General features: G+C 45.2%; 1 protein-coding gene across 1 annotated transcript in view; it reads right to left on the reverse strand.

The window, feature by feature from the left end:
- The window catches only part of PTPRN2 (protein tyrosine phosphatase receptor type N2), a 1,135,353-nt gene that overhangs the window by 793,831 nt on the left and 328,209 nt on the right, over positions 1–13,313 (reverse strand). The window contains exons 4-5 of the mRNA XM_066584551.1: positions 9,606–9,723; positions 3,962–4,124 (exon numbers count right to left, since the gene is read on the reverse strand). Coding sequence (XP_066440648.1) covers positions 3,962–4,124; positions 9,606–9,723 — 281 coding nt within the window. The remainder of the gene's footprint in view (positions 1–3,961; positions 4,125–9,605; positions 9,724–13,313) is intronic.

Below are 13,313 nucleotides of genomic sequence, written 5' to 3' on the forward strand. Positions count from 1 at the left end.
GGGATCGGCGCTGCTGCCGGTCGCATTGAAAGCAGTGGTCTGTGGCAAAAAAAAATTACTCACCTCGTCGCCGCTCAGAGCGCTCAGTCAATAGCTAAGTATTAGCTGTAATTGGCTGAGCGCTCTGCCAATCAGCACAGCTCTTTCAGGAGGCGGGGATTTTTAAATCCTCGCCTGCTGAAAGTGCTAGACAGCAGTGTCTGGGAGCCAGCCGGAGGACTCTTCTGAGCGGTGGAGAGGTGAGTAATTTTATTTTTCTTTTTTTAACCAGTTAATGATGATTTTCAGGGAAGGCCTTATATTTCAAGCCCTTCCCCGAAAATCATACTGCGGGGTTTGCCACAAACCGTCGGCAGCGCCGATCCCATTGAAAGCAATGGGATAGCATGCTGCACTTCTGCCACTACTGTGACAGCTGTGGTAGAAGTCCGCGGTATTCTCCCTATCTTTTCAATGGGGCTAGCGCTGCTGCCGCTGGCTCTATTGAAAACACTGGTGATATCCTGGCAGAGTAAAAGAGAAACGTCAGTGGGTGTCAGCCCTAAGAGCCATAAAAGCCCTGTGTAACACGCTCAGAGCTTTTTTGGCTCTTAGACAGTGTTATACACCAGTTTTAGTGGTTTTGGTGAACTTCCGGTTTGGTTCGTACTAATTCGGACCAAAAAAAATTTTTGCAAAAGTTCAGCAAACCGACTGAATTGACCTTTTCAAAAGTTCACTCATCACTAATTATGTGCATTGTCTTCCTAGCACATTGCTTTAGTGTTGCTCCTAATATTCCTCAGTGGGCGCCACTGATGTTCTTAATGTGCCCGCCTTAGATACCCTAAACGTGTTTGCCACAGATGCCCTATTGCAGTGTATTCCAGCCACTGATACCCGAAAATAGTATGTTGTAGCACAATCAATGTCAGCTCACCAGATTGACCTATATCTATCTCCTCTCCTTGGCATGGTAGCAGGAGCTTCTGCAGACCTTCAAGGAGATAGGAAACACTCCAGCGAGATTGTGGCTATAAAACTTGCTTTAGGGCGCCCACCCACTGGCGATTTTTTATCCTTTGCGTTTTGCGTTTTTTTCTCAAGAGCAATTAGTTTTGAATGTACTCCTGTCCACTGGCGTTTTTTTGTTTCAGTCCGTTGCAATTTTTAACATAGGAACTGTCAGTTGCATATGTGTCCTTATTTTTCTCTTAATGCACCCATGAATGTCAATGTAAATTAACGCAAAAAGCCGCGAAAAACGCGCGGAAAACGCGCCCAAAACGTGACGAAAACGCTGCGTTTTTCACGCACGAAAATCGCAGACGCCAGTGGGTGGGCGCCCTTAGGCCTCCTTCCCACGAACGGATTTACGCCGCGTAAATTCGCGGCAAAAATCCGCTGCGTGGCCCCCTGCTATTAGGTTCTATTGAACCTAATAGCACAATGCTCACGATGCGTAATTCCACCGCGGAATTACGCACCGCGATTTCTCCCGTCCTCACCCGCAGCATGCTCTATTTGCTGCGGGTGAGGACGGGCTGTACGCGCTGACGGCTTCCATTGCAGTCAATGGAAGCCGTCCGTTCACGCTATCTCCCGCTGTAACCAGCGGGAGATAGTGTGAAAAAACGCTTCCCCGCCTACCGCCGCAGCGTCATTTGATGCGGCCGGCGCGTCACGTGACACTGCCGGCCGCGTCACGTGATGCGGTGGGCGTGTCACACGACGCGACGGCGGTGGGCGGGGAAGCGTCTTCACGCTATCGTCCGCTGGTAAGTATAGGGGCTCTGGGGGGCGCCGTGACGGGCTTCACTGCGTAATATTACGCGGCGGAGCCCGTCACGCTCGTGGGAAGGAGGCCTTAGGGCGCCCACCCACTGGCGTTTTTTTTCCCCTGCGAAATTCGTAGCATTTTTTTCCTGCAGGGGTCTATGGGACTTGTAATGTTAAAATCGCGATCGCGCAAAATCGCAATTTACCGCGATTCATGGTAAATTGCGATTTTGCGCGATCACGATTTTAACATTACAAGTCCCATAGACCCCAGGAGAAAAAAAATGCTGCGAATTTCGCAGGGAAAAAAAAAACGCCAGTGGGTGGGTGCCCTTAGGGCGCCCACCCACTGGCGATTTTTTTTTCTTTGCGTTTTGCGTTTTTTCTCAAGAGCAATTAGAATTGAATGTACTCCTGTCCACTGGCGTTTTTTTTTGCGTTGCGTTGCGTTTTTTAACATAGGAACTGTCAGTTGCATATGTGTCCTTATTTTTCTCCTAATGCACCCATGAAAGTCAATGGAAATTAATGGAAAAGCCGCGAAAACGCCGCGAAAACGCGGCAAAAAAGGGAGCACAGAAGTCTGAATAGTCAAAAACAGGCATGGGTCACTAGGGATACACAGTAACTGGGGATTTATCACAACAGCTATAAGACTAATTGCTTAGGCATCCTCCATGGGGGAAGGAGGCCTAGTATAGCAGGTGATGGCTGGTGTTGGAGGGGGATGGAACTAGGGAGCACTTGCTGGCTCTTCAAGCGAGCCTAACGAGTTGAGGCCTTGCAGTAAGCAGAGACTGAGGAACACCGTGTACCATGTGACAGATGGCAGCATCCTACCATACGCCCAGGAGTAGGTAAGTAGCGGCGATGCACCTTGATATAAAGTATAACATTCCTGTATGTCTAGTATTTTATGTTATGAATAACAATAGAGATGAGCGAGCATACTCGTCCGAGCTTGAAACTCGTTCGAGTATTGGGGTGTTCGAGATGCTCGTTACTCGTGACGAGTACCACGCGGTGTTCGGGTTACTTTCATTTTCTTCCCTGAGAAATTTGCGCGCTTTTCTGGCCAATAGAAAGACAGGGAAGGCATTACAACTTCCCCCTGTAACGTTCAAGCCCTATACCACCCCCCTGCAGTGAGTGGCTGGCGAGATCAGGTGTCACCCGAGTAATAAAATCTGCCCCTCCCGTCGTCTTATACGCCCCGTCGCCTTATACGCCGGTATATATTTTTATTGTAACACATTTCTGGATGAATTGCAGAGAAGGGCTTATATATTTAACCCCTTCCCGACAATTCATCCCCGCGCACGCTGGCAGCCCATTGCTTTCAGTGGAACCTGCTGTATTGCTGGCTTCATTGAATTCAATGGGCAAACATCGTTCTTCTCTGCCACAGCTGTTACAGCTATGGCAGAGGAGAACGATCTTTACGCTGACAGTGCGGGGGGGGGGCACTCTTGCTGCTATTGTGGCTTAATAGTGGGACCTGGGAACTTGAGATGAAGCCCAACATGTAGCCCCTCGCCTGCCCTATCCGTTGCTGTGTCGTTCCCATCACTTTCTTGAATTGCCCAGATTTTCACACAAGGAAACCTTAGCGAGCATCGGCGATATACAAAAATGCTCGGGTCGCCCATTGACTTCAATGGGGTTCGTTACTCGAAACGAACCCTCGAGCATTACGAAAATTTCGTCCCGAGTAACGAGCACCCGAGCATTTTGGTGCTCGCTCATCTCTAAATAACAGCTTTCACTTGAAATGCGTAAGAGACCTGTATGTTTTTTTAACTCCTTGGATATGCCACAAAAAGCAAGTTTTATGGCTGCAATATCTCTGGAGCTCAAAAACAGCATGCTATCTACAAATGCCTCAAAAATATGTTACCAACTCTTGCATCCCAAACTACTATTGCAGCCACAGATGCCGCCTAAAATACTATGCAACCCCATGGTTCCTGCCAGCCACACATGCCACCAAAATACAACGCCAGCTACAGTGTTCCAAAAGTAGTATGCCAGTTATAGATGCCCCCAAAATACAATGGTTGCCAAAGTGCTCACCACCCTCCGTTCTTCCATTGGTGCAGATAACTGAAGTAAGAGCTTTGTTGCTAATCCACATTTTCCTAAATAATGCAGACCGTCATGCGGAAATGTTGAAGAAGTTATTAATATTTTCCAAGTTTATTACCGTAATCACTGGCTTCTCACTCTTTGTCCTTGGGTAGAAGCTCGGAGCTACAGGCCGTGGCAGAATCCCAAGATACTGAAGATACTGATGAAAAGATTTGGCAAAATTCTTATTAGCTTCAGATTCATAATCTCTGTTGCTTTCAGAATGTATTGTCGAAACCCTGGAAGTGAGAAGGAGGCAACGTTACAGAAATATAATTAATGTTTAATTGGAAAAATCCATTCTTTTCAGGCGTTACCTTGTGACGCCTCCATCATTGAGTCATTCCTTGTTTCTCCCTTCTGGAGTTCATCAATTAAATAGCATTCGATTATATTTCTATATAAAGACCTAATGTTTTCTCTCATGCTGCACATGGTGAAATCTCTTGGTGTTGACATTTCCACTATTTTTTCATCTTCCACATGCTATTATATTTAAATAATATAACTGATTATTTTTTTGTAATTTTTCAAAAATCTTTCTATATTCAAGGAAGGAAAAAAGAAACAATATAACAAAAGAACGATGCAAGCTATACAATTTGGTGACACTTAAAGGCTATGTACACCTTTGCACTTTTTCGACGACGTGTTTTTGAAAATAAGAGTTTATGTGATCGGTTTTCATTAAAATTTATGATTGTTTGATTTCTATGCTTGTATTGTTTCTCAAGGCGCTGCAGAATGAAGGACGGAAATCTTAGAAAATTCCGTCAGTCAGAGTAAAGTGACTGACATCTTCCCTAGCCTGCTTCCTTGTTACAAATGTGCATTCACTGCCTTTCCACCGAGCTATTAAAGATGGCTGCATGACCAGTGTCGTGGAATGGTGCAGGAGATCAGAAGGACAGAAAGCAGAGAAAGCTACTATTACAGAGGGCTGTACGGCAGTGCCATTGGATGGTGGAGGAGATCAGGAGGACAGAGAGCAGAGAAAGCTACTATTATGGAGGGCTGTATTACAGTGCCATGGGATGGTGGAGGAGATCAGGAGGACAGAGAGCAGAGAAAGCTACTATTATGGAGGGCTGTATTACAGTGCCATGGGATGGTGGAGGAGATCAGGAGGACAGAGAGCAGAGAAAGCTACTATTATGGAGGGCTGTATGACAGTGCCATGGGATGGTGGAGGGGATCAGGAGGACAGAGAGCAGAGAAATCTACTATTACAGAGGGCTATAATTCACCCCAGGTGAATTTTCTGCTGTTATCAGCAGTGAGAGGGAATGGGATGAGCAGGTTTTCAGAGGATAAGATAGAGGGGAGATATTTAGTAGTATTGAGTGGGCATGGTTATACCAAACAGAATCTGAAAAAGAAGAGGGGAGGGACAGTTGAACTTGTGCTCGCTTATGAGAGACCAGCTAATCAATGCCAATAACCTCTAGACAAAAACCTGAATGTAGGAGAGCCTGTGAACCAAGTATGAGGCTTTCTAAATGCAGGAGAAGGAAAACTCAATGCAAAAAAAGATAAGTGCTTAATTTTTTTCTGCAGGCACGTAGTAAGGTATGTGTGTATTGATTTTTCATATTCAAGAATTGCCATAGCCTTTAAGTTACTCTAAGGGTAAGAGTCCAGCAAACTTCATCACTGTCTGTATATCAATTTTCTGAGAGCTGAATAATGGCAAAAGTGTTAGTGCCATATCTGGCACTTTACAGATTTGAATAGAGTCAGACAGAACCAATTCACTATAATAGGTTTAATCTAATTACCATTATGCAGTCCAGCATCTTCCCATATGAAATAGCGCTGAAAGCAGTGCTATTTCATCGGGGATTTTCACAGAAATCAACAATGGAGGATCCAAATGAAACCTCTACTGCTCATGGGTCCCAGAGATCGCCAACTATAATGTTTCAGTTGTAATACTGGTGTCCTTGTGTGGAGAATTGAGACCGTATGGGCTTCCTGAGGTTCTAGGGCCCGGTGGCAGCTGCACCCTCTGTATTCACTTTAGTTACATCCCTGTATGTTTTCAGTTATCCATGCAATCATATCTAATGTAGCAGTACAGTAGCTGTTATGCATGAACACTATCTAAGAACCTAAAGACCCATGGACCAATGATCATGAACGAGCATTTATTAGATTGCTTTATCATCCTATCATTGCCCCATGTAAATAAGACAGCTGATTGGCTTGTACGTCCAGCTAGAAAAATCCATAATTCCTGGCAGAACATCTGTTTGTATAAATAGGGCATATTGATCAAAGTGAATGGGGTACAAACAACTGTATGAACAATAGTTTATCTCCAAAACAGTCTGATTGGCTTGTGTGAAGGCAGAGGTAAAAGAGCGCAAATCTTGAAGATTGGTGCTCATTAAAAACTGATGGAGAGCTTGTATAAAAAGGCCTTAAAAACTGATAGTCTGTTTTTTTTTTATTGAAGATCGTTCAGCTGGCAGCTACCGTGTTTCGCCGAAAATAATACCTAGCCTGATTTTTCTGGATTTTCTAGGTGGCTTAAAATATAAGCCATACTTAAATTTCCTTAAAAAAAGTCAATAGGAATACATTACCCAGCAGGCTTGGTGCAGGTCCTTCCTGCTGCTCTCCAGATCTCTAACGCGGTTCCCACAGTCCTCGTCGCCCACACAGGATTACTTCCAGGTTAGTCAATTCATAAATCCCGCCTTCACAAAGCGATGGCTGTAATTGGCTGAGCCACGGCACTCAAAGAATCAATCACAGCCAGCGCTTTGTGGAGGTGGGATTTATAAATTGGCTGAGCCGCGGCTCAGCCAATTCATAATCCCTGCCTCCACGAAGCAATAGCTATGACTGACTGAGCTGCGGTGCTCGAAGAACCAATCAATGCAGCACTCATACCAATTACAGTCATCACTTAGTGGAGGCGGAATTTATGAATCCCGTAACCAGCAAGTGATCCTGTGTGGGTGGCCGAGGACTGCAGAATGGCGCTGGCTCTGAAAAGCAGCAGGGTGGACCTGGACCAAGGCTCCTGGTTAAGTAGAATAAAACACTCCCTGAAAATAAGACCTAGCTCCTCTTTTTGGGCTACAATTAAGATAAGACCCTGTCTTATTTTCAGACAAACACAGTAATTGTCTCATCTCCATCATAAACAAGCATGCTGAATTGACCAAGCGTGTCTGTTTTTTTTAATAGGGAGATAGGAATAAAACTGGCCATATGCTTCAGACAGCCATTAGACAAATGCATGTTCAGCCGAAAGCTATCACTCAAAATCTCACCTATATACATGTACGTTTGGCTCAGCCAAGCATACATGTGTTCTCAAAAGAGAGAAGGGAGTTAGCCAAGACCAGGCACCTCTGGTAATCTATCTCCTTCAGAATAAAGGATATTTAAAGGATGTTTAAATTTAACACATTCGACTCTTCTCTTCCCTATCGTCTCCCATTGGGGGACAGTAAAAAACACCATCAAACACATTAAACAGTTAATTGAATCAAAATTATAAGGTTCAATTGATATTAATCTAACATGCATAGGCATGTTACGGCCACCAGCCCCTATTCACACTAAACGGGAATTGCTCACACCTTGAATGGCTCCTGTTTACATGGCCCAACAGTTGTTTTGGTTTTCCCCAGCAATTGATTTCAGGGAAGGGCTTATATATAAATATAAGCCCTTCCCTGAAAATCAAGTAAAAGTGATTTAAAAACCCCAAAAAATAGATACTCACCTTGCTTCATCTGCCGGGGCACAGCCACGTTTTATCCTGCTGTCCCCTGCACTGTGGTGCTGATCTATCAGCAGGAGGGGATTTAAAATCCCACCCTGCTGAAAAAGCTGAATGTGATTGGCTGAGGTGCTCAGCCAATCACAAACAGCTCTCCCCGAATGTAAGCCCTTCCCTGAAAAAGAATGCAGGGGTGCCGGCATAGCATTGTTTTCAATGGAGCCGTCGGCAGCAGTCGCGACTCCATTGAAAACAATGTGTGCATTCCGAATGGTGCATGCATGTCCTATCTTTGCAGGCATACGCCTGTAAAGCACGGACATGTGCATGCACCATAGGGAATGCAATGTTGCAAATACAAGCGTGTTTTTATGCATGCGTATGCACGCACAAAAACACGCTTGTGTGAAGCCACACTAAACATGTATTTTTTGTATTCATTTTCATACAAAAAAGCAAAAGTGCGTAAAATAAGTTATTTCTTAATTTTTTTGTACTTGGATATTTTTTTAACCATTTCTGCTTTCTTTTACCTTTTTCTATGTTCCTATGAGGTACTTGAACCTATGATTGCTCAGATAATACACTGACAAACTGTTGTACTGCAGTGTATTATCTCTTACCTTTCAGAATAGAAACTATGGCAATCAGCTCTCCATGACTGAATTATCTGCTCTTTACCATGAGTGATTTTGATAATAACCCCCTTCTCTGCTCTAGACCACCAGGAACCCTAGCAGTAAACTCTGCTCTGTTACAGACCACACAGATAAAGACATCAATCCCTTCACTGCCCTAGATTACCAGGACATATAACCCCTTCTGTGCTTTAGCCCTCAGGGATGTTACCATAAAACCACTGACTAACAGTGCCCATATACCTAACTCCTCTGCTCCATAACTGCAAAGCCTTAGATCAGAATACACAACCTTTTCTGTCCCAAGAGCCACACTGTCATACTAAATTCTACTAACTACTAATACCAAGGGTCCCAAAAAAACTTAAAAGGGGTCTTACCATGTGAGACATTCATGGCGCATGGAAAGTATATGCCATAACTAACTGATAGGTGTCACTTCCATTTTTCATGACTTCCACCTATCAGGAGAATGGAGGTCCCTTTTTCCACCAATCAGCGCTCCATAGAGGAGGAGATCACACATGCGTATTGCTCTCTCCGTTATACATAGCGGGTGTTGGAAGTAGAGTCATGAAATCCCATTTTCTTCATTTATGGAGGACTCAGTGAAGGCCCCACAATGCATCACTAGTATTAGCTGTGCAATCTCCTCTTGTTTCTGATATGGAAAATAAATGTGAAGACCCACGACACAAACCTATCTGATGACTGAGGGCTTCACAGAACGACATCATTGGTCATCTATGGGTTGTGGACCCTTTGCTTACAGGTAATATTGGTGTTGATCCAGAGCAAGGCAAAGCAATCCCTATTGGATGGGGTTCACTTCTCTCATCTCAGAGGAAAAAACCTTCTTTCCTGACTACAAAATATCAACGATGACAGGGGTAAGGAATAAAATACTAGTTCCAGCACTTTCCATACCTTAGTTACAATTAGAGATGAGTGAGTATACTCGCTAAGGGCAATTGCTCAATCGAGCATTGCCCTTAGCGAGTACCTGCCCACTCGGGAGCAAAGATTCGGCTGCCGGCGGCAGGCAGGGAGCAGCGGGGGAGAGCGGGATGGAACGGAGGGGAGATCTCTCTCTCCCTCTCCCCCCCCCCCCCGCTCCCCCCTGCTGACTGCCGCAACTCACCTGTCACCTGCACCGGCAGCCGAACCTTTTCTTCCGAGCGGGCAGGTACTCGCTAAGAGCAATGCTCGATCGAGTAATTGTCCTTAGCGAGTATGCTCGCTCATCTCTAGTTACAGTGTATATACGGTACAGTTCCACATGAGATTGCTTGTATTTTATTGAATGTGTGAGAAACTAATAAATTCAGTAACAAGTCTCTTACCTTGAATTGCTGGAAGCATCAGATGGAAGAGAATCCGGTTGTCTGCTGTAGACTTTACGAATATTTGATAATTCATTTGCAATGATATGTTGAGCATAATCATCTTTCCAAGTAAAACCTAAGGGGACACAAAAAAGATTAAAATCCAGTGTGTACCTTGCTGAAGGAAATGAATAGGCGCCATCAGATTGCCGGTGCTTGTTTATTTCCAAAAAGTGAGTGAGATACATTCTTAACTTCTTATCTTCCACAGTAACAGCCGCATGCCAGACCTTATAGAATAGCAGCTGTGATTAAAGACGCACCAGGAAAAGTTAAAATGCTGTATGGTGACGCCATTTTTAATTGCAAAACCATTGAGCGATTGTGTGTACATGCAGTGATTTGGTGATCAAAATCTTTTGATTGCGATTGCAGTTTCGACTAACGCCATGTTCACATCTTCGGTATAAGTTCCATTGTTTGCATTTTTCATAGCAGAACTGCTGGATCCGGCACATGCAGGATTCAAATGGCATCCAATGCGCCATACAAAGTATGATCAGGTCTATTGGGCTTTCGGTATGCTGGCAGGCATTTATCTGCCTGAAGTAGCTATTGTGTCCGGGATACTGATCCAGAACCGCATCACAGGCTCTAAACGGAGCCTCCGATGCAGATATAAACAGGGCCTAAAGTATTTCTTGAGATAACGGTAATCAAATCAAAGTAGTTGAAAACTGTTGGATCATGTGCATTACTGAAGTGTATAAAACCATGCTAATATATAAATAATGTTACAGGCAAATGCACCAACAGCTTACATTGTCCTCCTCTCTGCATAGGTCATAGAGCATGCCCACAAGACTGTCCCATAGAAGTTATAGGTGAGGGTCATGACTCCCCTCCTCCTCTCTGCATAGGTCATAGAGCATGCCCACAAGACTGTCCCATAGAAGTTATAGGTGAGGGTCATGACTCCCCTCCTCCTCTCTGCATAGGTCATAGAGCATGCCCACAAGACTGTCCCACAGAAGTTATAGGTGATGGTCATGACTCACCTCCTCCTCTCTGGACAGGTCATGGAGCATGCCCACTATGCTCTCCCATAAAAGTTTATAGGTGATAGTCACAGATTACCTCCTCTACCTACACAGGTCACAGAGAATGCCCACAACACTCTCCCATAGAAGTCTATAAGTGATGATCACAGCTTACCTCCTCCATCCTGCACAGGTCACAGAGCATGCTCACAACACTCTCCCATAGAAGTCTGTAAATGATGATCACAGCACACCTCCTCCTTCCTGCACAGGTCACAGAGCATGCTCACAACACTATCCTATATAAATGTATAGGTCACGGCTTATCTCCTCCTCACTGCACAGATCACAAAGCACTCCCACAACACTCTTCCATAGATGTCAATAAGTGATGATCACAATTCTCCTCCTTCTCCTTGCACAGGTCACAAGGCATGCCCAAAATACTCTCCCGTAGAATACTATAGGTGATGGTCACAGCACAACTCCTCCTCCTCCCTGAAAAGATCACAGAGCATGCCCACAATAATTTTCCATAGGAGTCAATGGATCACATCCTGCCCATTGTGTCTATGACCCATGAGGCTTCTGTAAAGCGTATCTCTAAATGCAGTTTAGGCAAGATAGCCGCCCCCATAGTTAAGTACAGACAGAAGAATAAAAAAAATCTACAAATCAATAAATAAAAACAGATTAAGAAAATGGAGGAATTATCTAGTTTTAATTAGTAAAATAAATATTTACTGTTGGTGATACATCTACGATATATATATAAAAGTGAAAATTTGCTTGCTCCATGGGCCTTGATGGAACTCAACCACTCTTCCTACACATACTCTTCATAATCCAATTCAAGATTCCAGGAGGGGATTTAACTGTTTGTTGCTCACAACAACCAACAACAGCACAGCTTTCATTTTACTAGGGCAGATGAAGGAGTGATGATTGGTTGCTATGTGCAAATAAACAGGTTTGTTTACACTGTTACAACAAATGTATAATCTGTGGTAAAATGAAATGCGTTATGATTAGAGATGAGCGAGCACCAAAATGCTCGGGTGCTCGTTACTCGGGACGAAATTATCGCGATGCTCGAGGGTTCGTTTCGAGTAACGAACCCCATTGAAGTCAATGGGCGACCCAAGCATTTTTGTATTTCGCCGATGCTCGCTAAGGTTTTCATGTGTGAAAATCTGGGCAATTCAAGAAAGTGATGGGAATGACACAGTGACGGATAGGGCAGGCGAGGGGCTACATGTTGGGCTGCATCTCAAGTTCACAGGTCCCACTATTAAGCCACAATAGCGGCAAGAGTGCCCCCCCCCCCTCCCAACAACTTTTACTTCTGAAAAGCCCTCATTAGCATGGCATACCTTAGCTAAGCACCACACTACCTCCAACAAAGCACAATCACTGCCTGGATGACACTCCGCTGCCACTTCTCCTGGGTTACATGCTGCCCGACCGCCCTCCCCTCCCCCCCCCCCACAGCGCACACCAAAGTGTCCCTGCGCAGCCTTCAGCTGCCCTCATGCCACACCACCCTCATGTCTATTTAGAATTGCGTCTGCCATGACGAGGGACCGCAGGCACACACTGCAGAGGGTTGGCACGGCTAGGCAGCGACCCTCTTTAAAAGTGGTGGGGCGATAGCCCACAATGCTGTGCAGAAGCAATGAGAAATAGAATCCTGTGCCACCGCCATCAGGAGCTGCACACGTGGGCATAGCAATGGGGAACCTATGTGCCACACACTATTCATTCTGTCAAGGTGTCTGCATGCCCCAGTCAGACCGCGGTTTTTAATTCATAGACACAGGCAGGTACAACTCCCTATTGTGAAGTCCCTGTCGACCGACAGCATGGGTGGGTGCCAGGAACCCACCGGCGGTACATAAAAATATTCCATTGCATTGCCCATCACAGCTGAGGTAGTAATGTCGTGCTTAATGCAGGTGGGCTTCGGCCCACACTGCATGCCCCAGTCAGACTGGGGTTCTTTAGAACTGGACAGATGTAGTAACAACTCGCTGTGGACCCACAGCATGGGCGGGTGCCAGGAAGCCACCGGCGGTACATAAATATATCCCATTGCATTGCTAGACACAGCAGAGGTAGTAATATCGTGCTTAATACAGGTGGGCTTCGGCCCACACTGCATGCCCCAGTCAGACTGGGGTTCTTTACAAGTGGACAGATGTAGGTTAAACTCCGTGTGCACCTACAGCATGGGTGGTTCCCTGGAACCCACCGGCGATACACAAAAATATCCCATTGCATTGCCCAACACAGCTGAGGTAACGTCAGCTGTAATGCAGGTGGGCTAAAAATTCATTTGATTACACTGTAGGCGAAGGCCCACAAAAATTGCTGTATCAACAGTACTAATGTACATCCAAAAAATTGGCCATGGCCAACCAAGAGGGCAGGTGAAACCCATTAATCGCTTTGGTTAATGTGGCTTAAGTGGTAACTAGGCCTGGAGGCAGCCCAGTTTAACGAAAAATTGGTTCAAGTTAAAGGGGTTGTCCCGCGCCGAAACAGGTTTTTTTTTTTTTTTCAACCCCCCCCCCCCCCCCCCCCCCGCTCGGCGCGAGACAACCCCGATGCAGGGACCTAAAGAAAGCTTACCGGAGCGCTTACCTGAATCCCCGCGCTCCAGTGACTTCTATACTTACCGGTGAAG

This window comes from Eleutherodactylus coqui, chromosome 12, assembly GCF_035609145.1.
Source record: "Eleutherodactylus coqui strain aEleCoq1 chromosome 12, aEleCoq1.hap1, whole genome shotgun sequence".
In the NCBI taxonomy this organism is placed as follows: domain Eukaryota; kingdom Metazoa; phylum Chordata; class Amphibia; order Anura; family Eleutherodactylidae; genus Eleutherodactylus; species Eleutherodactylus coqui.